This window comes from Lepidochelys kempii, chromosome 2 (assembly GCF_965140265.1).
Source record: "Lepidochelys kempii isolate rLepKem1 chromosome 2, rLepKem1.hap2, whole genome shotgun sequence".
Classification (NCBI taxonomy): domain Eukaryota; kingdom Metazoa; phylum Chordata; order Testudines; family Cheloniidae; genus Lepidochelys; species Lepidochelys kempii.
Window position 1 is genome coordinate 48615383 of NC_133257.1, and position 26775 is coordinate 48642157.

General features: G+C 42.1%; 1 protein-coding gene across 1 annotated transcript in view; it reads left to right on the plus strand.

The window, feature by feature from the left end:
• Window positions 1-2357: 2357 nt before the first annotated feature.
• The window catches only part of CNGB3 (cyclic nucleotide gated channel subunit beta 3), a 140586-nt gene continuing 116168 nt past the window's right edge, over window positions 2358-26775 (plus strand). Inside the window, exon 1 of the mRNA XM_073329320.1 lies at window positions 2358-2472. Coding sequence (XP_073185421.1) covers window positions 2358-2472 — 115 coding nt within the window. The remainder of the gene's footprint in view (window positions 2473-26775) is intronic.

Here is a 26775-nt window from a genome sequence, read left to right on the forward strand (position 1 = left end):
TCCCCTCACAGCATAGTGGGTAGGGCTTTAAGGCAGTTTTGCCTCCATTTCCCTTTGGTCTTCTACAACTTCACCCAGCTACCAATGCCTTCTTGACCGCTTCAGTGACTTAGCCCTCCAGCTAAATCATCTTTAGTCCCATCCCTTGCAGGGTATCCATGTCTAAAGGCTTTACATTCAAACCTGTAAATATTTCTTCCTCACAGGTAGCAAGGCACACTACATTCATTCCTCTCCTTGATTCCTGGGGCCTTCTACAGTCCTCTGACTAAGTTCTGTGAAAAGTCCTCTTCGCTCCCCCTTAGCGCCAGGGGACCACAATAGTCCCAGGCAAACCCTAACCCTCCACTGGCCCTAGACTCAACCCCCAATGCCAAAGCCCTTGCCAAAAGAGACCAAACAGCAACACCTGTTTTCTCTCAGGTCTTCCAGTGGAGAGCCTCCGCTGGTGCTCTCCCTCAGCCAGCCCTCTACAAGGTGCTCTGGCCCTCACAAAAGAGCACTTGGCCCACACTGCTCCCCATTTATCTTTTCTGTCTTTTAAGCCTCTCTCCCTGCCCATTTGTGGCAGGGAGCAGCTAATCAAAATGGGCTAGCCAGCCCCAGGCCTCCTGGGCCTTAAAGGTGCAGGCCACCCTGACCCTGTCACAAACTGAAACCAATCCGTAATGCCGTTTCTGAACAGCTCCATTTTCACTGAAACTCAGTGCAAGGTCAGGGAAATCCCAACTCAAATGATTTGAGCATACTGTTCATCTTTCCTTGTTGATGAAACATTTATTTCATCTCAAAACCTAAATTTGATAGCTTCTTTTCTCTTCTGCATTCATAACCCTCTCTGCATTTCATTTTTTCCACTGCTTTATTTTCTGACACATCAAAGAGGGAAAGCAAAACATAGACAGTAAATCAGGCTATAAGGTTTTCTTGGGTTCATACTCCATTAAAAAAAAACTGCTTAAGGATTTTGCAGTTTCCTTACCTGCTGGTGTCCTACTGTGGATTTGTATTCACAATTATATCTAGCAGCACTTCAGCAAAAGCTGAACCCATGGAGACCTATGTGCATTTAGACGCTTAGTAGAAAACTTTGCCTTGGTCTGCTAAGCATACTATTTCAATCCCTGGGTTACTTGTTAAGATTTTTTAAAAGATAAGGCTGAAATGAAAAATTCAGACCTGGATCTAAATTTCTGCAGAGTTCAGGAGTGTCTGGATCTTAGGTTTTAATTTGGGTCCCAACTTTACTTTTTGTATTAAAAAAAAAATCTATCAAAGATCCCAGAGGCAGAATTAAGAAATTTGCGCACACGCACACACACACACACACACACACACACGTGGAAGAATGGATAAATACCCATGCATGACCAGCACAGCAATTTCCCAGGCATTCTGCCAAGGGATGGGAATAACTAATTTTGGGAGGGACTGTTGCCAGTTGCAGCTCCTACTGCAGTCACTGGGTGTATCATCACTGACATCAGTAGATGCAAGAGCAGGAGTACATATCCTGAAATCTAACCCAATCCTGTGCAGATGGCCAGCAAAGACTATGCACCAATTAAGTTTCATTTAAACGCACAAAATACGATGCAGTTGTGATATAAGTGGCAAATAGCTCTTGTGCTGGTCCTCTGTATTAGGGTGAAAACTCTTTCTGTTTTCTCTCTCATTTTTCAAAACATAAAATGAACATTTCTGAGATCATTTGGATTTACATAGCCAGACTTGGCAACTGTGATGGGGTGGTTGCCCCTCACTGGTAGGTAAGCAGTTAAAGCCATCCTGGGGAGACTGCGCGAGAGGCAGCCAATGAGGAAAAGACTTATAGTGCCAGGCAATCCAGAGGAGCTTTATTGGAACAGTCAACCAGGGCCAGGCTGGCCCATATAAGAAGGGGCTGCTGAGCAAAACAGAGACAATCTCTCCTTAGAGGCTAAGGGAGGAGGACTGGCTGCCCTTAGGATAGTTGAGAGAGACAGCCAGCACCATGGATAAAGCAATACTGGGCAGGGTCAGTAGAGTAGGAGAAAGCTCCAGGCTGATGGCTGCCATGCTGAGGTCCTGATACAAGGGCAGAGAAGGTGCTAGAGCTGTGGGGAAGTGGCCCATAGAAGGAGACAGCAGAGTTGGAGGAGGGATGGTATGTGGCTGCCAAGTATAGGGTCCCTGGGTTGGGACCAGGAGTAGCAGGTGGGCCTAGGTTTCCCACACCCCTGCTTGCCACTGAGTGGAGTGACCAGTTCATGGACTGTAGTTTGCTACTGCAACAAGTGACTAGAATTGGGACTGCAGTTTGCCACTGAGGCAAGTGGTTGGACTAAGGACTGTCAGTCCCCCAGAAGGGGGGAGCGATGCAGATCCTGAAGGTGGAGACAGATGAAACAATGGGCAAGACACCACCTGAGGAGGGCGCACTGGCAACTCGCAAGCTAATTCCCAGCACAGCCACCAGGAGGCCCTGCGGTGGTAAGTCCTACCCCATTACAGCAAACTTTTCTGGATTTGTTTGTACTGAAATACAGTATAAATCAAATTTGAATCTTTCTCTCCAAGAATAAGTTACTTACTATCTGAGTAGGCATTTTTGTGTTTGTCAGGTGTTATTTACATTGGATTATTAAATTTTCTGTTTGTGGTTAACTAATTGGTTTGTTTAGTCACAGTTGATTTGTTGGACCTTACAGTTCATGTTTTAACTTTATAAAATTAAAGTGAAGTTTTAAGAACAGCAATGAAAACGCTTTCTAATTATATTTATAGTCAAATATTCCCTAATTTCTGGAGAATGGTGGGCAAAGCATTATGGGTGCGATCCATCATGAGTATTTTCATTGACCTCAGGTGAGAGAGCATCAGGAAATGACTTCACTAGGGCTTACACCAGAGGATAGTAATGTTTACCTGCTTCCTCAAGGAGTACTGTGAGGGCTCAATACCTAGTGTTTGAAGAGACTATTACTTCACATTTAGACAAAACCTTCTAGCCACGGATTCCAAAGTTTTACAGTATCAGTGATTTAAGTATCACAACACCCCTCTGAGCTACAGTGGAAGCTATTAATAAAAAAATCAATATTTGCCAACAGTTACCGCCTGTTCTAAATGCTAAGTATTCTAAGCACAGATTCTCTGAGATCTGGACTTTTTGCACCACAAAGGGCAAAGGGTGCCAAAAACAGGTAAAAATGGCCAACAGAAAACTCCTCTGATGTAGGAGAATTCCACATCCAGATTTTGCTCCAGCCATCTTCCGTACCCCCACCATAAGTGATCTGTTGGGTGACCACAAGGGTGTGGAGGAGCTCTCCACTGGTTCAGGGTCCACTAAGGATGCCACAGTAGTGTTGTATCTTCTGACAGCTTCTCTAAACACTATCAGGGTTGGGACCAGCCCAGATTCTCTCTCAGAACTGTAACTGGCTCCCTGATGTCCTCTTACATAAAGGCCCCCACATATACTGAGTGGAGCTCAGGTGGAGAAGAGAATGTGAGCCAAAGCATAGTAATCTCAGATACCGCTGTGTGATAATGGTTGGCCTCTTCAGCATGGTTCCTTGAAGTCAGCATATTATTCCCATTTTTAAATGAGGACACAGAGCAGCTCCATGAGTTGCCTAGACCTCATAGTGTCTGTGGAATAGCTGGGGTTAAGAACTAAACATCCTAATTTTAAAGACTTTACTGCAACCACATGATCATTGTTCCTCTCATTAGAAAATGCAGTTGGTCACTGGCCATCTTCCTCCCTTACTCTTTCTCTCATTAAGATGCAGTTCATTTCACACACCTACCTGCCACCTATTGAATACTTCTGTATGAATTACTTTTATTGCCCATGTATCTTTTGGAAATTAGATACTCAGATCTGTTAACTGGAAATAACTAACATCTGCAGTCAGCTAACCTCGGTATCTGCAGTATTCACTGTATTCCCAGAAGAGGGATATCTGAGGGAAATCTTGCAGATACTGAGATAATATCTATTTGCCTTAGGTAAAAGTGGTAAGTTTTTCTATATCCTCTCTGTAGAGGCTGATTCTCCTCTCACTTATCACCCATTTACACTGGTGTAACCCCATTTACTTCAGTTGAGTTACTCCAGATAGACCCAGTAGGAAAAGGAGGATCAGGTCCTGAATATCTATGGAGTGGCTTTCTTTTAATCCACAGCAAATTATTTTAAAATTTAAAGTAGGCCATCTTGAGACTTAAACTACTGGCTCTTGTCTTTTTTTAAAAGAGAAACTGGTTCCTGAAGAAAGTCATAAGGCATGTCCATCAGAATTCTGTGGCTTATGTAGATTGAGTGAAATTTTTTACTTACTGCAATTTTACTAATTTCTTCCATTTTCCTGCTTTCTGAGACTACTTCTAGGAAAGCCAAATTAGCACAGACAAAAATCTGTCTTTTACTGGCTTGAGGTCTCTGCCACAACCTCTTAATGCTCAGCATAAATTCTTTAGGGCTATAACAGCTATTACAGAAGACAATCAAGGCAAAGTTGCAAAACAACTGAAGAAGATTCAAATTATATTAAAATGAACTGGAGCATTGGAGATACAGTACAAGTTAGATGCACATCTTTGCCTCACTCAGCTGTCTTTCTGGCTTCCAAGTAAAAAGCAAAATGTTGAAATTTGATTTTGTAGGTGGCTGGAGTGCAATTTTGAACTTTGGAGACCCGGGTCTGATCCAGAACCCAGTGAAGTTAATAGAAAGTCAATGACTTTTGGATGAGTCCCTCAAAGGATTATTTCACTCACAAGAAAGTAATAAAAAGTTTCAAATAAGCCACTATTTGCAAGGCAACAATAATACTGTGTGCATATGTTGGCAATCTACTATATTAATAAAAATCTCAAGAGTCAGGGATCAGCTGACCTAAAAAGTGGTAACATTGTTGGGTTCGTCTAGGTAGGGGTAACATCATACACAGATGGAATCTCACTTGTATTTCACGGTCTGAATCACTTCCAAACAGGACCCCTGAACAAGAATATTCTATGAATCCCAATCATGGGATATTTGTCTCTGGTGCCTAAGGTTCCAGATTCTCTCTCCTCCTAGTTCTGCATGCTGCAGTCTAAACATTAATGCATTGCTCCTTGCATCTTTCACCTTAAAATAAAGTAGAATGGTGGGAATACTGCACAATCAATATTTTATTTATTTGGACTATGAACAATTTGGAATTTATTGTAAGCCTGGAGAGCATAAAGTCCTGGAGGAAACACCCAAAAATTCAGATTTACTCTCTTTGGACAAGTCATACGAGGTGTGTGGAAATGCTTTATTTTGATTTGATTTTTGTGTGTGTTTAAACTTGGACTCCTTTGTGCTTACATTGGCTATCACTGAACCTATGATAAGCAGAATAAGAAATGTCTTTCCAAGAAATTAGCAAGGCTTATGGATGAAAGGGCTGGAGCCTTTATCTGTAAAGAAGTGAATGTGGGACTATTATTATTTAATTTCACAGTGAGTGAAACCTTTGGCAGCGAAAATAGTATTGTTTCTTATGTGGGGGGAGTATCCAGAAATTGTAAACTTGGGGGACAAAGGGTGTTACCAGAATAAACCAATTGTCCATGTAATCTAGTTTCAGGTCTGACTGTCATCTGTGCCATATGCATCATGGAAATGTATGCATTCCCCCGACTGAATGGGGGACGCAACCTACTTTGAAAAAGCTGAAGCACTCAATGCTTTTTTCCCCCTCGGTCTTCACAGACGTCAGCTCCCAGACTGCTGCACTAAGCAACACGGTATGGGGAGGAGGTGAGTTGCCCTCAGTGGTGAAAGAACAGGTTAAAAAAGCTGGACATACACAAGTCCAGGGGCCGGATGCAATGCATCAGAGGGTGCTGAGGGAGTTGGCTGATGTGACTGCAGAGTCATTGGCCATTATCTTTGAAAACTTGGGGTGATTGGGGGAGGTCCTGCACAATTGGAAAAAGGCAAATGTAGTGCCCACCTTTTAAAAAGGGAAGAAGGAGAATCTGGGGAACTACAGACTGATCAGCTTCCTCTCAGTCCCCAGAAAAATCATGGAGCAGATCCTCAAGAAATCCATTTTGAAGCACTTGGAGGAGAGGAAGGTGATCAGGAACAGTCAACATGGATTCACCAAGGGCAAGTCATGCCTGACTAACCTGATTGCCTTCTATGATGAGATATGAGGAAAGTGGTGGACATGACATACCTTAACTTTAGCAAAGCTTTTGGTACTGTCTCCCACAGTATTCTTGCCAGCAAGTTAAAGTATGGATTGGCTGAATGGATTATAAGGTGGATAGAAAGCTGGCTAGATCATCAGGCTCAATGGATAGTGATCAATGACTCAATGTTCAGTTGACAGCCAATATCAAGCAGCGTGCCCCAGGGGTCAGTCCTGGGGCTGGTTTTGTTCAACATCTTCATAAATGATCTGGATAATAGGATGGATTGCATCCTCAGCAAGCCTGTGGATGATACTAAGCTGGGGGGAGAGGTAGCTACACTGGAGGGTAGGAATAGGGTTCAGAGTAACCTAGACAAATTGGAGGAACGGGCCAAAAGAAATCTGGGGTTCAACAAAGACAAGTGTAGAGTCCTGCACTTAGGACTGAAGAATCCCATGCACTGCTACAGGCTGGGGACAGACTGGCTAAGTGGCAGTTCTGCAGAAAAGGACCTGGGGATTACCATGGACAAGAAACTGGATATGAGTCAACAGTGTGCCCTTGTTGCCAAGAAGGCTAACGGCATATTGGGCTGCATAAGTAGGAGCATTGCCAGCAGATCCAGGGAAGTGATTATTCCCCTCTATTAAGCACTGGTGAAGCCACATCTAGAGTATTGTGTCCAGTTTTGGGCTCCCCACTACAGAAAGGATGTGCACAAATTGGAGAGAGTCCAGCAGAGGGCAATGAAAATGATTAGGGGGCTGAGGCACATGATTTATTAGGAGAGGCTGGGGGAACTGGGCTTATTTAGTCTATAGAGGAGAAAAGTGAGGGAGGATTTGATAGTAGCCTTTAACTACCTGAAAGGGGGTTCCAAAGAGGATGGAGCTAGACTGTTCTCAGTGGTGGCAGATGAACAAACAAGGAGCGATGGTTTCAAGTTGCAGTGGGGAAGGTCTAGGTTGGATATTAAGAAACACTATATTTCACTAGGAAGGTGGTGAAGCACTGGAATGGGTTACCTAGGGAGGTGGTGGAATCTCCATCCTTAGAGGTTTTTAAGGCCTGGCTTGACAAAGCCCTGGCTGGGATGATTTAGTTGAGGTTGGTCCTGCTTTGAGCAGGGAGTTGGACTAGATGACCTCCTGAGGTCTCTTCCAAACCTAATCTTCTATGATTCAATGATAATTCAGTTATATGATAAGGGCTCATAGGGGTCTTTTGCCACTTGCTCTTTGTTTGACAAGACAACAGGGGTAACTTCCCTGTTTCTTAACGATTTCAGCCCCTTTATGGTATTGTTGAATCAGACCTGACAGATGGCTTTTATTCCTAGAGTGCATAAAAACCATTTGCAGCAACAGTCAGATACTTTATTCTAATGTTCTCCAGGTGAGAATACACCCTGAATAACTGCAATGGATGTTTACTCCTCTTCAGGCAAATGCCCAGAGGCCCGGTGATTTAAAAGGGGCTGGGTGGATGGGATAGAGATTTTTAAAAAATCCAGTTTCCTTGGGCTGCTGCTCTGTACAGAACACCAACCATCACTGTGACAGTAACAGTTTGCCCGGCACTGCTACAGCCTGCTGGTCTGGCAGAGCATCAGCCACAGCAGCCTGCGGACCATGAAGCTTGCCGCTTCTAGCTGTACAGGAGCTGCTGGGCCTGCAGTGCTGGCTCTCCAGCTACGGGGCTGAGGACAAGGAGACTCTAAAGAGGAACATGGTCCCTCTGCACTACCAGATTTTCTTTCAGCTCCTCATCAAACACAAGCCAGCAAGTTCAGCTGCCCTAGATTTGCCGAGAGGCAGCTGGGGCTAGCCCCCCTTCACTGCTGCTAGCACTGGCCGATGAGCTGCTATCACGAGGGCAGGATGAGGAGCTACTCCACCTCTCAGTCAGGGAATGAGGCACAGGATTTCCCTCTGCTTTCGCCCCTGGCCATCTCCTCAGATCTCCCAGTAGATGTAGCTCACCATGCCTGCCATCTCCTCGTCTCTCTGGCTGTTGATGTCCCACAGCACCAGCAGTGCAAGTATTGTATTGAATATTTTAACTTTGTTGGTCATATTCAGTCACATCTTGTATATCAGTTTTTCCCTTGTCTTTAGATTACACATGAATCATGATTAGGTGTTTAATTAGCCTACCTGATACTTTAGGTGTTTTCTTTGTGCTTCTTTAAATGTGTTTTATATATTAATTTCATTCCATAATGTATTTATTAAATTTAAATATGTAATTCAAAATAACAAATTCTCCTTTTTTTATTTAGGCTCACAATTTGTTTAATACTGGTGCTGTAACTGGAAGAAAGTTAACTAGATCAAGCAATGCCACAACTTGCACATAGTGGGTTGTAATGTGTTAGCAACAGGATAAAAAGTAGTCTAGTAAACCTCAGCCATCCCTTTCTAGGGGTACATTGATTGTACTGCCTGAGGCCCTGGAAGTGCTCTCGGTAGGCCTGCTCCTCTTCCACCCTCACATTCACCCTCATTTTCAAACTACACATCCTGAACACTGTCCTATACTGACAATATTTTCCTAAGGTCCTTACTCCTGGCTAGTGGGTGTTTTACATAAAGGACTAAGTAAAAACTGAAGGCCCCATTCTCCTGTCCTTAAACACTCTGCTCTGTTAAGAGCTGATGTAAATGGCAGCCAGAGGCAGCCATTAGTAATGCACAAGTTTTATTGGTCCAGCAAAACCCAGGAACATATTCTTGATTGTCATCTACTGGCTCTTTATCTACTAATAACTAATTATAAAAATCTACAGATGGAGATCCCTGTAATATTTTTTCCATTCCCCTAAAAGAGCAGATCAATTCAGTAGATCTGCTGAAGCAAGGGACAATTTCCTGGAGGCCCTTTGTCCTGTACCCTGGGGTCCCTAGACAGCCCAGATGCCTCTGACTGTCTGCACTAATTTGTTGGTGTTCCCCCTATAGATATGGGTGAGAAATCTAGCAGAGGACAGCTGACACTGATCTCCCTAATCACATGGGATTGTGAGGCGGGGGGGGCAGCATGCTGAGGAGGCAGCTCTATTTTCTTCAATGACTCTCTCCCCAAATCCACAGGCGCTTCACTGTTTAGTGAAGAACTCAGTTGTGCAACCCCATCTTGATCACATGCAGCAGGATGTCTGCAGACGGACACGAGCAAAAAAGAGCAAGCACATTAGGATGTGCATCTCTGACAATTTCTGCCACACTGTATGAAAGAGCCCAAATTTCCTGTATGGAAATCATATTCACACTTTATAATCACAACCCTCTTTAGAGTTTTCTTAGTGGAAACTCTGCTCAGTGTGAAACAGAGCAGAGATATTTCATCCAGATTTGAATATTTAAAACCAATTAAATTGGGCATAGAATACTTATCACTTTACATTTATAGTGCTTTGCAGGTACAAAGCACAGCACAAATATTAACTAATGCAAAATGTGGCATATCTAATGAAATGACATATAAAGGCTTATTTATGTGTCAGTGGCCTTAAGAATAAATAAAAAGGATTTGACAAGGATAGACAATGATCAGGTAGCTCTTTTCCATCTTAACTTCTATGATCCTGTGTAAGAATCAAGGCTAAAAATTGACCCATTCATAAATAGTTTTCACTAGTGAAAACATCCATTAATCTCATGAACTTCTTATAAATGAAGGGGTATTGAAAATGTTCCAGAGCCAATGAGTGGTGGAAATAGGCAATGAACGTTTCAGAGATTAATCTTTTGGGATTTATTCTTTGAAATCACTCACCTTGCATGCTCTTCAAGACCAGGACTTGATTCTTTTCCTATATACAATTTGAATGATAGATTGGGTGGCTGAAAATTGGATTTAGTATTTTTGAAATATGCTTTGGTTAGGAACCTGTTATATTTTAGTCTTTTTGTTTATAGCTTGGTAACTGCTCCACTAGTTTTCTTTAAAAGATGCAGTGATTTTTTCCCCCCCTCTGGTTATTGGCAGTTTATTTGTCTTGAAAATTGTGTGCCTTGATTTATGAATAGTCTTCAAATCTATGTAAAAATACAGAGGCAGGTCTTCTAGCTCCAGTTTCTTTTATATAAAAGAACTGTATGAAAAATTATCTTGCGAATTATCAGAGGATTGAGAATTAGGCACCCATTGGAGTATAAAGAATGCAGACCCTGGTCACAGGGACCTGATTCACAGCTCCTATGGGATTACTGGTCATTTTAAAAAATTCCTTAAATATGCATGCTTTTCCTCATGAAGAAAGACAGCAAAGGAAGTGCAGAGAATGGAGTTAGCTGTGTGAAAGGAGTTGGGCTCCAGGTATAGTGCTTTCACAGATGCTGTGCATTGTATAGCATTTACAAACTATATCATGCCCCAAAATCCATATATTGAATAAGAAAGCGAAGCCCAAGTAAGGGGTGTCATTCACTTGAAACTGCTCTGGAACACAGAAACACAGCAGGACTGGAGGAACAATTCTCAGCTAGAACATATATTCCAGGGCCAAAGATGCTTCTATAATATGCCTGTGACCAGGCTAGTATGGAGGGAAAGGTGGAGACATGCTGTGCTGTTTCCTCAGGGGAGGTCTGGATCATGTGGATACAGTGTCTGTAGCCACTGGCCATGCCTGACTATTTATGCAAACACCAAGCCATGCAGAGAGCTGCAAAGTCCTCTGGTGCAGGTACTTCAGAAATGTGTCCACTTGTTGAATGGAAATGAAACACTCCACTGCATTCACACTCCTGTGCAATACAATAAAGTTTTAACTTCATAGTTTTACCTTTAAATCTTTTTGCAATTCTTCCTCACCTACATGTTGGACTTCAACCTCCTATTGTGTCTCCACAATCAACCTCTTGGCTCTACCAGTGATGCTATTCTCAATCCCTTGTTCATTTCCTTCTCACTCATTTTTCTGTGGCCTCGCTATGCATGAAATACCCTGTGTATCCCAGTTCACCAAACCAGAACCATCTCATCATCTCCCTAATTAAATCCCCACTTCTTCTGTGAGTCTCTCAAAGTGATTCTGTAACCAAACACCTGACTAAATTTACATTTTACACACCCACTCTTCTGGATTTACAGGTGTGTCCTGTCTTCTGTGTCTAACTTTTAGATTGTAAACCCTTCATGACAGGGGGACGGTGGTGTACTGAAAACTGTTAAGATTGTGAACCATCATTTTAGATTCTAAGGATTTTTCCTGGTCCTGCTTGCAATCTGGGGTCTCTGTAGGGAAATGTGTGATCAGTCAGTTCTGCAGCCAGACAGAATAAAGTCAGGTGGAGTGAATTGTGCCTCTCTGTTTTAGGGAGCAGCCTGCTTTTTCTCTCTTGGTTTTTAGGTTCTTATGGGTTATCATTCTGAATTCTAACCAGAAAAGTAGTGTTACATTTCAGCTTTCCAGCGAGAATATTTTATGTTTATCTAACGTATCTGCATGGATGCTGTGAAACATTACAGGGACCAACTTCAAATCCGTCTACTTTACAGTATCAAGCATATTGCTGGCACTAAGAAAATATTGGTGCATCTCAAAGAGCACAGTATGTCTTGGACTCCAGGGTTCAGCAGTCCATGGATTTCCTGCATATTAGAACTCGGTACCTTCATTTAGTGCATTACCAGCTACATCAGTCTTTGATATGAGGAAGCAATGATGTGTGTAATGCCCTCTAATGCCTGTCCCACATAAAGGATAAAGGATATAACCGCTCCCACCAATTAATGGAGATGATCTTCTTTAGCTCAAGTCATACTTGATGTATTTTGGGATATGAAGGAAAGACTTTTAGTCCCTATTCTGAACATGAGCTCCCAATGTGATAGTGAGGTAAACAGGGGTACTGTGATCCTTGGATGTATAAGGAGCAGTGAGTAGGAATAGGAGTAAGGAGGTGGTTTTACCTTGTATATGGCACTAGTGAGACTGATACTAGAATACTGCATCTCTTCTGGTGTCCATTTTTTTAAAAAGGATGTTGAAAGATTGGAGAGGGTGCAGAAGAGCCACAAAAGTGATTCAAGGGCTGCAGAAAATGCCTTCCAGCGAGAGAGAGCTAAAGAACTCAATCTGATTAGTTTTTCAAAAAGAAGGGTGAGAGGGGACTTGATTAGTGTGTAAGTACCTTCTGAGAGAGAAGATAACAATTACTAAAGGACTCTTTAAACTAGCAGAGAAAGGCATAACAAGGACACTGGCTGGAAGCTGATGCCAGACAAATTCAAATCAGAAATAAGGCACAGAGTTTTAACATTGAGGGAATTAGCCCTAGGAACAAACTACCAAAGGAAACGGCAGATTCTCCATCTCTTGATGTCTTCAGATTGAGACTGTTTGCGTTCCTGGAAGATATGCTGTAGTCAGACACCAGTTGTTGAGCTCAATACAGACCTAATGGGATATAAGGTCCTGTGGTATACAGGAGGCCAGACTAGATCTAATTGTCCCTTCTGGCCTGAAACTCTAAGAATCTATTGCTGTTCTTGAATGAGTGGTTAGTGTGGTAATTCACTGTTTGCTTCAAGTCCTTAACACTAGTTGCCCATCCTTTCCCAAGGAAAAATCAAACTAATGGGGGGAAAAATACTCTTAAGTGCCAGTCTTGCACTTTGAATTTCTTTTGCACAAGTATAAAAGTCCCATCAACAGCAATACCTCTGTGGTTGCACACAAGAGGGGAAAAGGCCACAAAGACTGGAGGGGGTATTCTGCACTGCCATGTGCACTACAGAGCAGTGCTCCACAGTGTCACAGTCCACAACGTGTAATGGGTGTCAAGGACATGGTTAATGGGTCCGTGGGCATGCACTTCACCCCACCTCCCCCCATTACCTCCCATTGGGTATGCAATAGGTATGGAAATTTTTGCAGTCCATGGATATAGCAGTATCTGCACTGGCGTCCTATGCTCTGCTGCATAGTTAATCTAATCTACAATTTTAGAGAGGAAATTTAGTTTAGTGGTTAGAGCTGTCAGGGTTCCCTCCCCACACTGAACTCTAGGGTACAGATGGGGGGACCCACATGAAAAACCCCCTAAGCTTATTTTTACCAGCTTAGGTTAAAAACTTTCCCAAGGCACAAATTTTGCCTTGTCCTTGAACAGTATGCTGCCACCACCAAGTGATTTTAGACAAAGAACAGGGAAAGGACCACTTAGTGTTCCTATTTCCCCAAAATATCCCCCCAAGTCCTTACACCCCCTTTCCTGGGGAGGCTTGAGAATAAACAAGATGAGCACAGACCAGCCTTGGATTTTTAAGACCCAAAAAACCCAATCAGATTCTTAAACAGAACTTTATTAGAAGAACAAAACAAGATAAGAGAACAACTCTGTAAAATCAGAATGGAAGATAATCTTACAGGCAGTCAGATTCAAAACATAAGGTTTTGCCTAGAGCAATTCTCTAAGTTACAAAAAGACACAAAAACAGGAATACAAATTTCCTCCAGCACAGCAAATTTCACAAGCCAAAACAAAGAAAACCTAATGCATTTCCTAGCCAGATTACTTACTAACTTTCCAGGAGTTGGAGGTCTTGCATCCTTGATCTGTTCCCGGCAAAGGTATCACACACACAGACAAAAGCCTTTTCCCCCTCTCCAGATTTGAAAGTATCTTGTCCCCTCATTGGTCATTTTGGGTCAGGTGCCAGCCAGGTTACCTGAGCTTCTTAACCCTTTACAGGTGAAAGGACTTTGCCTCTGGCCAGGAGGGATTTTATAACATGGTATACAAAAAGGTGGTTACCCTTCCCTTCATATTTATGACAAGAGCACTAGCCTAAGACTTGAGATACCTGCATTTAATTCCTTGCTATTCCACAGGCTGTGTGACCTTAGCTTCTTTGTGTCTCGGTTCCCCTCCGTAAAAGGGAATAACAGTAATTCCCTCCCTTACAGGGAAGTTGTGGGAATAAATATAAAGATTGTGAGGTGATCAGTTACTGTGGTAAAAGGTATTTCCAAACTACTATCAGCACCTGAGATGGATAGATACATCTGCTAGAAATAATGGAAATCTTGTTGAAAAGTTTCTCTCTCTAAACCATTTTATTTACATGGAATATAATATCCTTTCTTTAATTCTCTTGCTTTGGTCTTTATTACTAAGAATATTTGCATGTACAAGGAATCTTTTTTTCCTGAGATTTCATTTGCTCATGGCATTGTAATTCATTGCCATGGAAGTGATTATGTAGTCAAAAATGGAAGATAATGACTTCAGGTGAGAAAATAGGACAGACAGTATAAGCATTATTTTCTTCCAAGACACAAACGTTTTTCATACTTTTCCATGAGATGATATAGCAGCTCTTTAACTATTACCATTCAAAACATCATTTTCTACCATATGTTGCCTGCAGAACAGTGGCATTGTCAGTTCAACAAAAGAGAGAATACCTGTAAATTGCAAAGTTATTTCAGCACTGGAATCCTAAAGAGCTATATCTCCTCCTAAAGGCAAATGGAGTAGTCAGAAAACAGTGATTTGCATTCCTCATGCTTTCATTTCAAAAATATAAAATCTCTCAAGCCAAAATATCTCCCTGGGGTATTTCTGTCATAGCATACAGCCAAACAATTTTATTATTTGAAGATTTTTTCTGATTTCCCAAACCACGCTGGAACAAAATTCATTGGGTTCCAAAAGTAAGATATACTGTATTATTCCATGGTTTCACTATGCAACACACCAGGAACTGTTTATTCTCAAGAAAAATCCTTTTGTCAAACTATTCTTCTCAAATTCGTTGGACAGATGTGTGACAAACGTAAATCACCATACAAAGGAGTGCAAATAAAATACACGACAGGATTAAAATACAATTAATAGGACCCAGAGAGTTTGCAGGAAAGTGTGTAACTATTTGGATCCTGCTATTTAGCAGAGGACAAACATGCCAGGCTGTTGAGGTTATTACATTGTTCTATCAGTGGCATCTGGCTTCTTGGCAGATTCTGTAGGCAGTGAGGCAAGTAGTTCTAAAGCTGTTTGCAGTTTTATATCATAAACTATTGAATCTGATGGGATGCACAAACTTCTGTGTCTGTCTTCCTAAAGGCTACATTTAGTCTTGTCAAATATCAGAAGGGTAGCCATGTTAGTCTGGATCTGTAAAAGCGACAAAGAGTCCAGTGGCACCTTATAGACTAACAGACGTATTGGAGCATAAGCTTTCATGGGTGAATGCATCCGACAAAGTGGGTATTCACCCACGAAAGCTTATGCTCCCATACATCTGTTAGTTTATAAGGTGCCATAGGACTCTTTGCCTTATTTAGTCTTGTATTTGCTTTGAGATTCAGTGCAACAACCTCTCCTGTTTCAGTCTACCTAGCCTAGAAAATAAACCTTTTGAGAAAAATCTTTCATGAGAATGCTTGTGAGCTCAGTGCGACCCATCCATTTTATTTACAAACAGTAGGCTATTATTTGTAGTTCAAGTGTTTAAATAACTGTGGAGAAATGTCACTATCTTACTAAACAGATTTGCTCCATCTGTGTATTCAGGGACGTATCTGCTCACTTTAACAACAATATATGTTTATACTGTTTTACTCCCTTTAGCCCTGCAGAACCAGTGGAGCTGAGACACAGTGAAATGGAGTCCATTCCTTCTTGTATATCAGTGGGATTATTTGATAACTTCCAATTACTTACACAACTAGGGTGACCAGATGTCCCAATTTTATAGGGACAGTCCTAATATTTGGGGCTTTGTCTTATATGGGCGCCTATTCTCTCCCCCCCTCCCACCCCCACTCCCTGTCCCGATTTTTCACACTTGCTATCTGGTCACTCTACTTACACCTCTGCAAGTCACTGAAGACAATGGGGCCACCCAAGTCTCACTGAGGGCAGAGTTTGTACCATAATACTTTTATTATTGATGATGATGCAGAAGTAGGAATGGCCCCAGCCTGAATCAGGGTTTGACTCATTGTTGCCCTGGAGCCTCTGCACCTATTGTGTCAAGTTGCTCAGGCACTGCAAGGGGAGAGGAAACCAGGCACAAGTTCCCTACTGGGGATTACCCTGGCACAGTAGAGGAATCTCCAGTGGAGACACAGCTGGCATTGCTGGCTTCTGTGTCTTTGTCCCCAGCGTGAATCAAGGGTAGAGAGGTGGAGTATCCAGAGCACACTGCAGTTCAGCTATCCCCAGATGGCATACAGTCATGGATGAACTACAACCAGCTGGTGCAAGTTACAGTAGCCTGTAGCTGGGGCTGAGAATTAGGGAGCCATAACTAATGACCTGACAGACCCCCTTGCTCTGGATGCAGCAAAGAATCTAACCATTTGTGTTATAGATACAGGCTTGGACAAAGCCTTGGGCTACTAGCCAGAGACTCTGGAGTTATAATTCCAGCTCTCGTGCTGACTCCCTTCTTTAGCAAGTCACTGAATTTCCCGTGGTCAGTTTCCCTGTCTGTCAAATAGGAATAAATTATGTTTACCCACTTACGTACCTCACAGGGGGATTGTAAAGCTTACCTAGTTAATGACTGAGGATGAAGAACACTTGTTTAGTGCTAATATCCGTATTGTTCAATGTCTCAGCAGAGGGTTCTGTGTAGCACGTGTGGGGAAGTGTTGGTGAGAGTCTTCCTACTGCTCCAGCAGAGGACTTTGTGTGTCTAGGAGATTCTGGTGCCACTCCAGGAGAGGTCTGTGGGGGTGAGGGACACGCAGCAGGAGGAGCTGCCATTCTGAGCCTGCTGTTCAAGCACTGGGTGAACTGTGAAGTTGAGGTCTTGGATGGGGGTGGGGTGTGAGGGTAAGGGCAAAATTCTTCCATACACAAAGTCCTCTAATAGGGCAAGAGGTGAATCTGAGGTCTCCATCCTTCCATACTAGACTCTAGCCAACCCAAAGACAGGAGGCTGGTGGTCTGGGAAGGAAAGGGATCCCAACAGGCTAGGACTCCCTTCCTGGAGACTGGACCAGTAAGCCAGAAAGGAGCAAGGTGCCAATCCATCTGGGACCAATGGCAGGACTACCACCAACCCAAGAGGGAGCTTTTGTGCAAATGACTCCTGTTACCACCAAGAGGGGCCTGCCACAGTACCAGAGGGGCTCCAGCAAAGGGTCCTGAATACCTTACTCCAGCTGTGGTTGTAAATTCAATGTACACAGAGTCAAAGCCCTTAGTTCTCATCAAATAGTAGAACAGTTTTCGTCTACTGGCATTAATGGAAGTCATGCAGTTAAAGCCCCAACAAGGCTTTGAAAATATCCCCCTTCCCACTGTTGCATTCACAGTGGCTCAGGTTTAATGGGCTATATGCTAGGAGCTGGGTGAGAGAGAACAGGATCTTCAGGAATGAAGAATGAATTTTTTAGGATTGCATCAGGAGGAAAATGACTTATCTGCAGTTTTTACAACCCTGGAACAACCACAATGTTAAATGGTATGTAAATCTTTTCTCTTCCTTGATAAATACTTAATTTTGTTCATAAACTGCTTAATCAGGAACTTAGTAATGCTCCTGATTAATGAGTTTATGAAAAAAAAATCACATTTTATCACAAGCAGAAAAGGCAATTATGTAGCTTTTAGAGCCATAACCAAGCCAGGGCAAGACTGCAATAGAAGAAAAATGGCTTCTTTCCAGCTTTACAGCCCTGGCTGAGTTTTTAAAATATTAACAAAATCTTTTTCTCCTACACTGCTAAAACTTTCATTGTTTCAAAAACCACTTTAAACTGGGAAACTTTCAAATTCTTTCCTAAAATGTCTTATGGGTGCAGGGGACATTTTAATCAGACTATTTGAAACAGTTGAATACTCTTTTTTTTCTCTAGAGATGCAAGGACTGTGCTCTGGTTGCCATTACAATGGAATATTTATCAGTTACCATTCAGTGGTATTTACAATACCATACTACTTTCCTGTTATTAGACTGTAGCTAAGCTTGTATACTGCACTCTGTACCATGTTATTTGAGCACCTTAGAATAGACCAGAACTGTATTTTCTGTAATATAACTTGCCTGCTTACAGCTAATCATTTACATAACCCTTTGTAGGACTGGGACCTTGCTGTATGGTAACTGTGGATAACTGCTGGCTTTTCACTAGTGACCACTGTATCTTCTATTTAGCAGTAAGAGGAGTTGTTCGATGTATAGCTGGGATAATCTACCTCTTAGAATGTGTTCTTCTACAACTTCAAATAAAACTATTGTCAGAGCTATGTAATCCTATTAAATATGGCTTGGGTGTTTTTGTTCATGTTTGATGAAGTCAGTCTCAGTTGAGCAGGCCCTACCATATTAGACATCACATCGACACTGACCCTCCCTATGCTGATATCACATACTGGGCATGGTCCTTAGCATTTTCAACCATGATTGTTTTCAGTGGGTGTAGTGGGAAATATAGTACTTGAAGAGGACAAAGAGCTGTGGCAAAAGAAAGTCTTTTCATATTATTTAATTTGTAGGTCAACTTAGAAAATGTGGTTGAAATTAATGGCATTCCACTAGACAATGGATTTTAGGAGTTGAGTTAGGTGAGCCTGAATTGGAGTTTAGTACTTTTGGAGGAATTTTCATAGACTTATTTTGAAGTACAGCACAATCTGCTCCAATTAAATTTGCAAGTGGAAAGGAACCATTTGACCATATTTGCTTGTGATGGCTTGAAAATCAAAGTTAAGGGGAAATGAAGACTTCACAGCATTCTCATCACCTACCCCCATTGAAGCGCCTTCATGTGAATACAAAATAGTTGGTGGGTCCTGGGGCAGCACTGAGGATAGCCATTCCATGAGACTTGATTCCCTAGCAACCTAGCCGTTTGTCCAGCAGAAGTATGTGTAGCTGTTAATGATGCTCCTTCAAATATTAACTTCTATGTATATCTTCCACCCCTCACACAGGCCCTCCCTTCTTCGGCTTGAGTGCACATATTAGCAACAACTATATGTGCACCATACTGTCAAAGGAAAAGTAAGGCCAGAGAGAAGGAAAGGATGGAACCATATTTACTCACGGATCCATGATCACTTCAACCCTAGGCAAGAATGAAGCAGCAACTCATCAAGAGGAGTGGTGAAAACCAGAGCTTATTGAAGTCCATGGCAAAACTTCCATTGACTTCAACAGAGAGAATTTTACCCGAGGTATATCTGATGTACTTTACTCTTTGGATAGGAGAGGAAGATGTGGCCCTTAATCATTGTTGCTCTGAGTGGAATGGAATCAGACTAAAAAGCATAACAAGTAGTGTTAGAGTGATAACCTTTGACAGAATGGATTCATATTAACTAAAGTCTTCAGTTTCACCTTATATAGTAGAGAAACGTGAATTCTAGTCAATAGCCACTCCTCGAATTATAGTTTTGGTTAAAAATAAACCCTATTCTTCAGTGTGTAGCATGTAATTGGATGAAACTCCTTGTAGTAATGTAAGAAATTAAATTTCCCCTATAATAGTTGAGTTATTCATATTACACCATAGTCCTTAGCAGCCTCAACTGAGATTAGGGCCCCACTGTGTTAAGCGAAGGCATGAGAGCAAGTCCCTGCCATAAAGAGTTAATGCTCTAATTAGACTAGACTGACAAATGGTGGGAGGGAAGAACAGAGTGACAGAGGTTCAGCAACAGTCAGGAATAGAGCCAAAGTCACCTGATTCCCAGTGCAAGGCTGTATCTACTGTACCACACCGACTCTGAGCAGTTAAAGAATTTTCTCTTTCTAAATCATCCCCTATTTTAGCTGAGGAAGTACTTTGCTCTTAGATTTCGCTGTTTGTCGACTAACTGAGATTGTTTCTGTTGGCAACGTGCTTTAAATATTTATATTAACAGAACATCAGACTTAGAGTCACTGCAGCAGGCTGTGGGACACAGAAAACGTGACGAGTTTGGAGGAATACATTACATACATCTTAGCATTGTCATTCTTTTGATAATACAATGCATTTCAGTTTTCCAGAAGAGTTTCATCTTCCCATTCCCTCAGATAAATGTGTTTTAAAGCTATTGGCATGAAAAGCCCTAACTGCACCACCATGTCTCACTTTTTTTTTTATGATAACTTGCTTACAAAAGAGATCCCAGAAGACCAGGCACCATTATTCAGATTAGGATGGTCACAAGGTTTTGACCAAAAGTGAAAAGTTGAAAAACACACTCTTCAAGAAATCAATGTTTTTGCAGATTTACTATTTCTCAACAAATTCAAACCAAAAGTAAGGTATCTTTAAAAAATATTCTTTGCTGTATTTGGTGGCAAAATTGCACTCTTCCTTTTCTACTCCTTCTTCCTCCTCCACTTATTTTTCCAACTGGAAAAAGATTCTTTTTTAAAGGTATTTTTCCTTTCCAACTTGCCCACATTTTTGTTTCCCCCTTCCCCTTTTTCCAGTAGAGGAAAGTAGGAGTGGGAAGCTCCCACATCAAAATGAAGTTTTGAGTTGGAAACTTTTGTACAGAATCAAAACTTCCAAAATTTCAGAAAAAAGTTTTTATTTTTTGACCAGCTCCACTCTTCATATTAAATGGTCAAGAGTCACTAACTATAGGTCCAGATCTGAACTTCCCCAAACTTTTCAGGGATTCTGACCCCTCTCTCCTCCTCACTGATAAAGAAGTTCCATTTCCACCCCACCCCACCCCACCCACACACACTCTCTCTCTTTTGCTTTCTGCAATTTATGTATAATAAATCCTCTAGTTGCTTCTTGTAGCCTTCTCACATTCATGCTATTTCCTCCCTACCAGTTTGTGAGGCTGCATAGGTTCTGGTGACTTCCCTGCATGAATAAGGCAGCAAGGAGATGGAATGGAACTACAACCCTCCTTGCAGGAAGCAGGTATGGATAATTAAGAAATTTGATCTTGCTCATGACTTGCTGGTGCTGGGATCACATAGCACTGTAGAAAGGAGCTGGTGATTGCACTCTAGATGAAATGTGGCCTTGGGGTCTCAGGAAAAGCAGGGTTTTATGCAGCTACGTAGGTCACATCAGCCTAAGGTGGTTACAGATCAGATATTCAACTTCAGAGAATTTATTGAGATTGTGCCCAGTGCTAGGATCAAAGTTTGTAACAAAAATATTCAGATTCTAAAAAGGGTACAGAGGAAGGAGTATAATGTTGAGGTAATGCCATCTTACAAAGAAAAAAAATTCTTTTGTTTTTGCCACAAACCCTTAGCCATTTGGCCAGGTTTACAGGATGCAGCCTATTCTTTCAGTTTGTGCTTCAAAGAAGATCTCACTGATCCCAGCAGCATCCTGGGAAGAATATTTTCACCAAGATGATTTGTTCTCAACTGAGCATGCCTGTCAGAGCAGTGCAAGCCATTTGTGAAGGAGTTCACATACTGAATTTGTCAGTTTGGTTGACAGAGGTTGGAAGTCAAATCACCTCATGGAACTTCACTTTGAAGTTCAAGTTTAATAGACTTAAGTCTAAGAGGACTTCTCCCCAGGAAATTTATTTCTACCCCTCTAGCCGTGCCCTCTTGTCACCTGAATTATCTTCATCAGGCGGTTCCAGGAGTGGGGAACATGGGAAGTTTGCCATATTCCCTGATGGGTTAACAACCTCAGTACACATTTACCAGGCTTTTAAGAGCCTAGGTTGAAGTCTGCTAACACAGGTCAGACTTAAAACACAGCCTATTCTGAGTTCCTGAGCAGCTTGGCTTGAACATTTTGCAAAGCTCCAATGACTTGGCCTACATATTTTCCTGAAAAAGCACATGCCTGTACTGGCTTTTAGTGCAACAGAAGGGACTATATTGACAGCATCAGAATGAGCAGACTGTGTGAGGGCAGTTCTCCCACCTACAGTATGAGACAAAAAATGTGTCCCTAGTACATGCTGATGTGTCAGAACTAGAGAAATAAAGGGATGGTATCACCCAGCTATCCAAGTATCTTCTGCTAGGGAGATCTGGAGTCATGCACTCTTTAACTTGAAATTGTTCAATGCCTGACACAATCTGGCACATTGTAAATGGATACTGTTACCCTACCCAGATGTTGTAAGTGCCAATGTGTGCCTGCCAGCCCATAATCTGAGATGAGACTGACTCCAGTGGGAGCTCAGATGGGACAACTGTCTCATACAGTCCAGTGTACAGAGGGAACACTGCATAGTGCAGACTGCTCTCCCAAGTCTCATGTCCTCCTCTTTGTGGTGAGGCAGGAGCCCCACTTGTAGGAGGGCAGCAGTCCCTTCATCACCTTAAGTACAGGGAATGCTGTTTGTAAATGGTACACAGAGGGAGAGGCTCCTTGTACATGTACCACTCAAGCTGAGGGACTTTTGATCATTTGACCGGAGTCACCTCTGCCAGTGATTTAGGTGAAAGGCCCTGGGGTACTGAACAATTATGACCATAAAGGATGATGATAATAAAGAGCCACAAAGCTATCCAGCATTGTAAAAGAGAACTGATGGTGGGGAGGTGGACAGGCTAAGTCCCCTTGCCCCTTACTCTGACTGGCTTAGCCTAGAGCGGTCACTGATCCCTTCCAGACCAATAGAGAACAGCAAGGCAGGTTTCCATCCTCTGTTGTTTTTCCCCAATGATCCCCATCTCTCTGACTCATATTTCTTATATTCTGGTCTTTAAAATATACCAGTATCAATAAGCAGCGTCAGCAATTTTGCCAGGCCTGGGAGAGAGGTTTTGTTGCTTCCCCCACTACATCCCCAATGCAACTAATTCCTGCCCACCGTGATCAGACCATCATGCATGGGACCTGTGTAAGGATTTGGAGGAGGTTCAGAGAGATTATTCTTTAAGGTTGGGGCTGTACCCTAACAGTCATTTTACAGGGAAAAAAATACATGGAAGAGGAGGAATGAATTTTAGCCCATACCCTACTCCAGTCTACCGCTGCAGAAATAATTCCTATCTGCTTGTTCCTGTCAGCTGTAGCAATTGGTTTCCATCAGCTTACCTGTAATGCTGTCTTTGCAATGAAAAGGGCTAGCAACCTCCTTTCTTAAAAAAGAAGAAAAGTTGAAATTCTCCTTCACCTTTTTAGAGCCTTCAGTCCAGATGGTCCATGGCCGGCCATCTGATCTGTGGGTCCCAATACCAGTACCAATATGCAGTGTCCACTTAGTCAAATGAAAACTTATAAGGGTTATTTTAACTTCCTAAACCATGGACTGACACATTCAGTTTCTGAATCCTGCATTCTTATCCCTATCATGTCTGAATTCAGTATATATATTCTTTGTCACTGATAAATACTATGTAGGGAACACAGCCCAAATCCACAAAAGGACTGAGACATTGCAGCAATGAGCATTGCAATGCCCAACTTTAGGTGCCTCGTCACACAATGAAATCCAGAAACCCTGAGTTTGGTGCCTAGGCTCTGTATACAATACATCAGGGGAGAGAGACTCCTAAGAATGGGATCCACAAATGCCCAACATGGTAGGCAGGGAGCCTCCTAAGATAACCAATAGCAGATGCCAAGGAGATGATGTATTGTAAGCCCTGCCCCTCTCAGGAATTCAGGTGCCTATCTTAATTTGTGATCCACAGCCAGGACCCCTCTCTTGGAATCAAGCGCCTAAGACATTTCCTGCAAGAAGGGATGCAGTGCATGCCTAACTCTACAAAACAGCTGGTGGAAGGGAGGTGGCACCAGCCTTCCTCATAATCGTTAGGGCCCTGACCTGATATGTAGGAAGCCCCAGTTTAATTCCTGCCCCCTGCCTGATACGGAGCAAGGATTGGAACAGATGCTTCCCATGGCTGAGATCTATGCCCTGAACATTCTGACAGGGGGATCTCTCAATGTGTCCTGTTGAAACTGTCCCACTGTCTATAAATGAAATATGCATTGGGCCACCAAGAGCATGAGAATGACTCTCTAGTCCAGTGGTTAAGCCACTCAGCTGAAAGGTAGGAAACCCATCTTCTAAATCCTTTCTCCTCATCAGGCAGCGGGGAGAATTGAACTGGGATCTCCCACATCTCATAGGAATGATAGAAGCAGCAGCTTATAAGGAAGTCCTTCCCTCCCCACCTTTTTGTGTAGAGTTAGGCATGCTATGAGGACACTTGCAAGATTGGGCCCTCCAGGCAAGATAGGTGTGGCAACACCTAGTTTCACCTGATTTTGAGATTGGTGCCCAAACTGAAGCATTTTTCAGGAACCTAGGTGACTTTTAGAGCAAAAATGTAGGCACCACGGTATTAGAGGTCCCTCTAGTGTCAGGTGGCAGATGAGCAGGAGTTTTGATGATCTCAGTGGTGCCTAAAGTGGGGAGTTCAGTGCCTAAGGCATTTTGTGGATCTGGGTCTGCACAGGGCTGCTCATTGAAACGATGGAGGATCTATCAGTCAGGTAATTCCTAAAAACCAGTACCCACTTTACTGTAGCTTGTTATACCAATAAAATAAAAACCAGCAGGATCTTATTAAAGGGGAAAAGGCAAAATACCACATTTATTGTGAACACAGAAAGAATCATAGTAAGCAGTTAGTTATAGCTATAACATTCCATTCAATCTCATATTTATTCACACATTCATTCATACACACACACACACACACAGGTTCTGCAAGGTTATTATCATAGTTACCAGCCTTAGAGTTGCTCATTCCAAGCCACTGGCCAGGTGGCCTGGACATGAGGAGGGAGCAGGGCCTCGTCAGATGCACATCTGATGCTCCTGGAAGTTGGTTTGCAGAATCAGAACCCAAAGTTCTCACTTTCCAGAGTCCATTTTTATAGGAATTTCTTCCTATGCCAGTCTATGGGAATTGCTTCATCATGCTGTTGCTGAATCAATCAGCAGATGTCACATTCCTGACGGCTCCGTGCTGCCAGATGTTATCTTGTTCTTTGGTTCTCCCATTCTTGAGGCTGTTGGGTGGATTCCAGTCTGCCCTCTGGGGTTCCTCTGGTTATTTCCACTTGATGCCTTCTTCAGCCGATGGACACTGGATTCTTAGGCTGGCACCACCCTGATCATTCAGTTCTTATCCACACCAAGCATCCATCCACATACATCCTCTATCTCTATTTTAATCACAATTGTTAACAAAGCGAGATGAATACAACAAAAGGGCAGAGAGTCTCTGGTGCTGTTTCTGTTGTTACAGAATATTGCTTTGAGTCTCTCTCTGTGTGAGTAGTTGTTGTTACAAAGAATTGCTTTGAGAGCAGACTCTGTCTTAGAATGTACTAACACAATTAGCAGCTTGCAAGTTTCACACAGAGGGAGAGAAACAGTACCAAAAACCAAGAGACCTCTTAATTAGTAATACCCTGGAATTTAAACTATGGGGAATCAAACTCATTTGTGATTTGAATACAGAACTTCTTTAATATGATCCAACAAGCGGAGAAACACTGTCAGTTGAGGTTGAAACCAAGTGAGAGTGAATGAGATAGGGAAATTAATTTCAGCAGAAAATACCAACTGGTATTGTTAAACTGGGAGCAACTGTCAAATTAAAACCGTGTTCAAGAAAAACGAGAGACTTAGTAGAAACTCCATTTAGAATCTGTTTCATTGTCATAAGCTTCTGAAGAAAGCTGTGCTGCTATATCTAGTAAAATCCTTGCACCACAGAGAAGTTGTAAAAACTCAAGTTGCCTGCTTAAGAAGTAATGGATTTCCAAGTTCAGTTTTGCATGGTAGGAAGGTCAGAATAGAGGGGCAATGCAGGGTGTGATCATTGCCAGACAATCTACATCTGGTTTGATGGAAAACAAAAAAAAAAATGGGAAAGTTAACTATAGATATATACCCACATTCACAAACAAGACAGATTGACAAAGCCTCTATTGGAATTCAAAGCAATCCTTGGATGGCACTCTCACAGATTTGCCCATTAAATATACTGATAGCCATGCAGTCATTGCACCAGGCTCCCAAGTGTACCACGCATTTCCCACTGATCTAAAGCTACTGACTATTGCACCCTATATATTTTAGCTGACTAAGGAATCTCAGAACATTATGACTTTTGGAAAGTGTTGACTTGTTCACATACAGTGGGTTAAGTGCCAGGCCTGGCAAAACCAAACTAAGAGTCCTACACCGATCTATTCATATCTACAATCAAAGTTAGCAAAATGTGAAGCACAAATGTGATGTATGTAGCACTGTAATTTACCCTTTTGTTTCCTGCATGCTGCAACTTAAAATTTCTAGGAGTTTGAAAGCTGTTGCCATTTTGTGTCAGTTCAGGCACAGATTTAGTGAGTCATTGGTTTCTCTTTCATAGACATTTTATTAACAAGTCATCTAGTCTAGTCTAAAGACATGTATTTTGGCCTGTGTCTACATTAAAAAAAATACAGAAACATGTTGCTTTGAGGAAAACTTAGTTGTAAGATCCCTGCTTCAAACTCCCACTCTTTCCATTCTCAGCATGCATGTGCATTTTTACAAGTTTTATTGCACTTATTTAACTTTACCAAAAAGAGAGAAATTATTATATGGGAGTGAAAAATATATATTGTCATGTTTGTAGTAGCTAAAAGCTACTGTAGTAGCTGTAGTAGCTAAAAGCTATAGAAATTTGATCCAATGTGTAGCAGCATAGTCTCTCCTCATTTCTTAGACAGCCAACTAAGATATGATT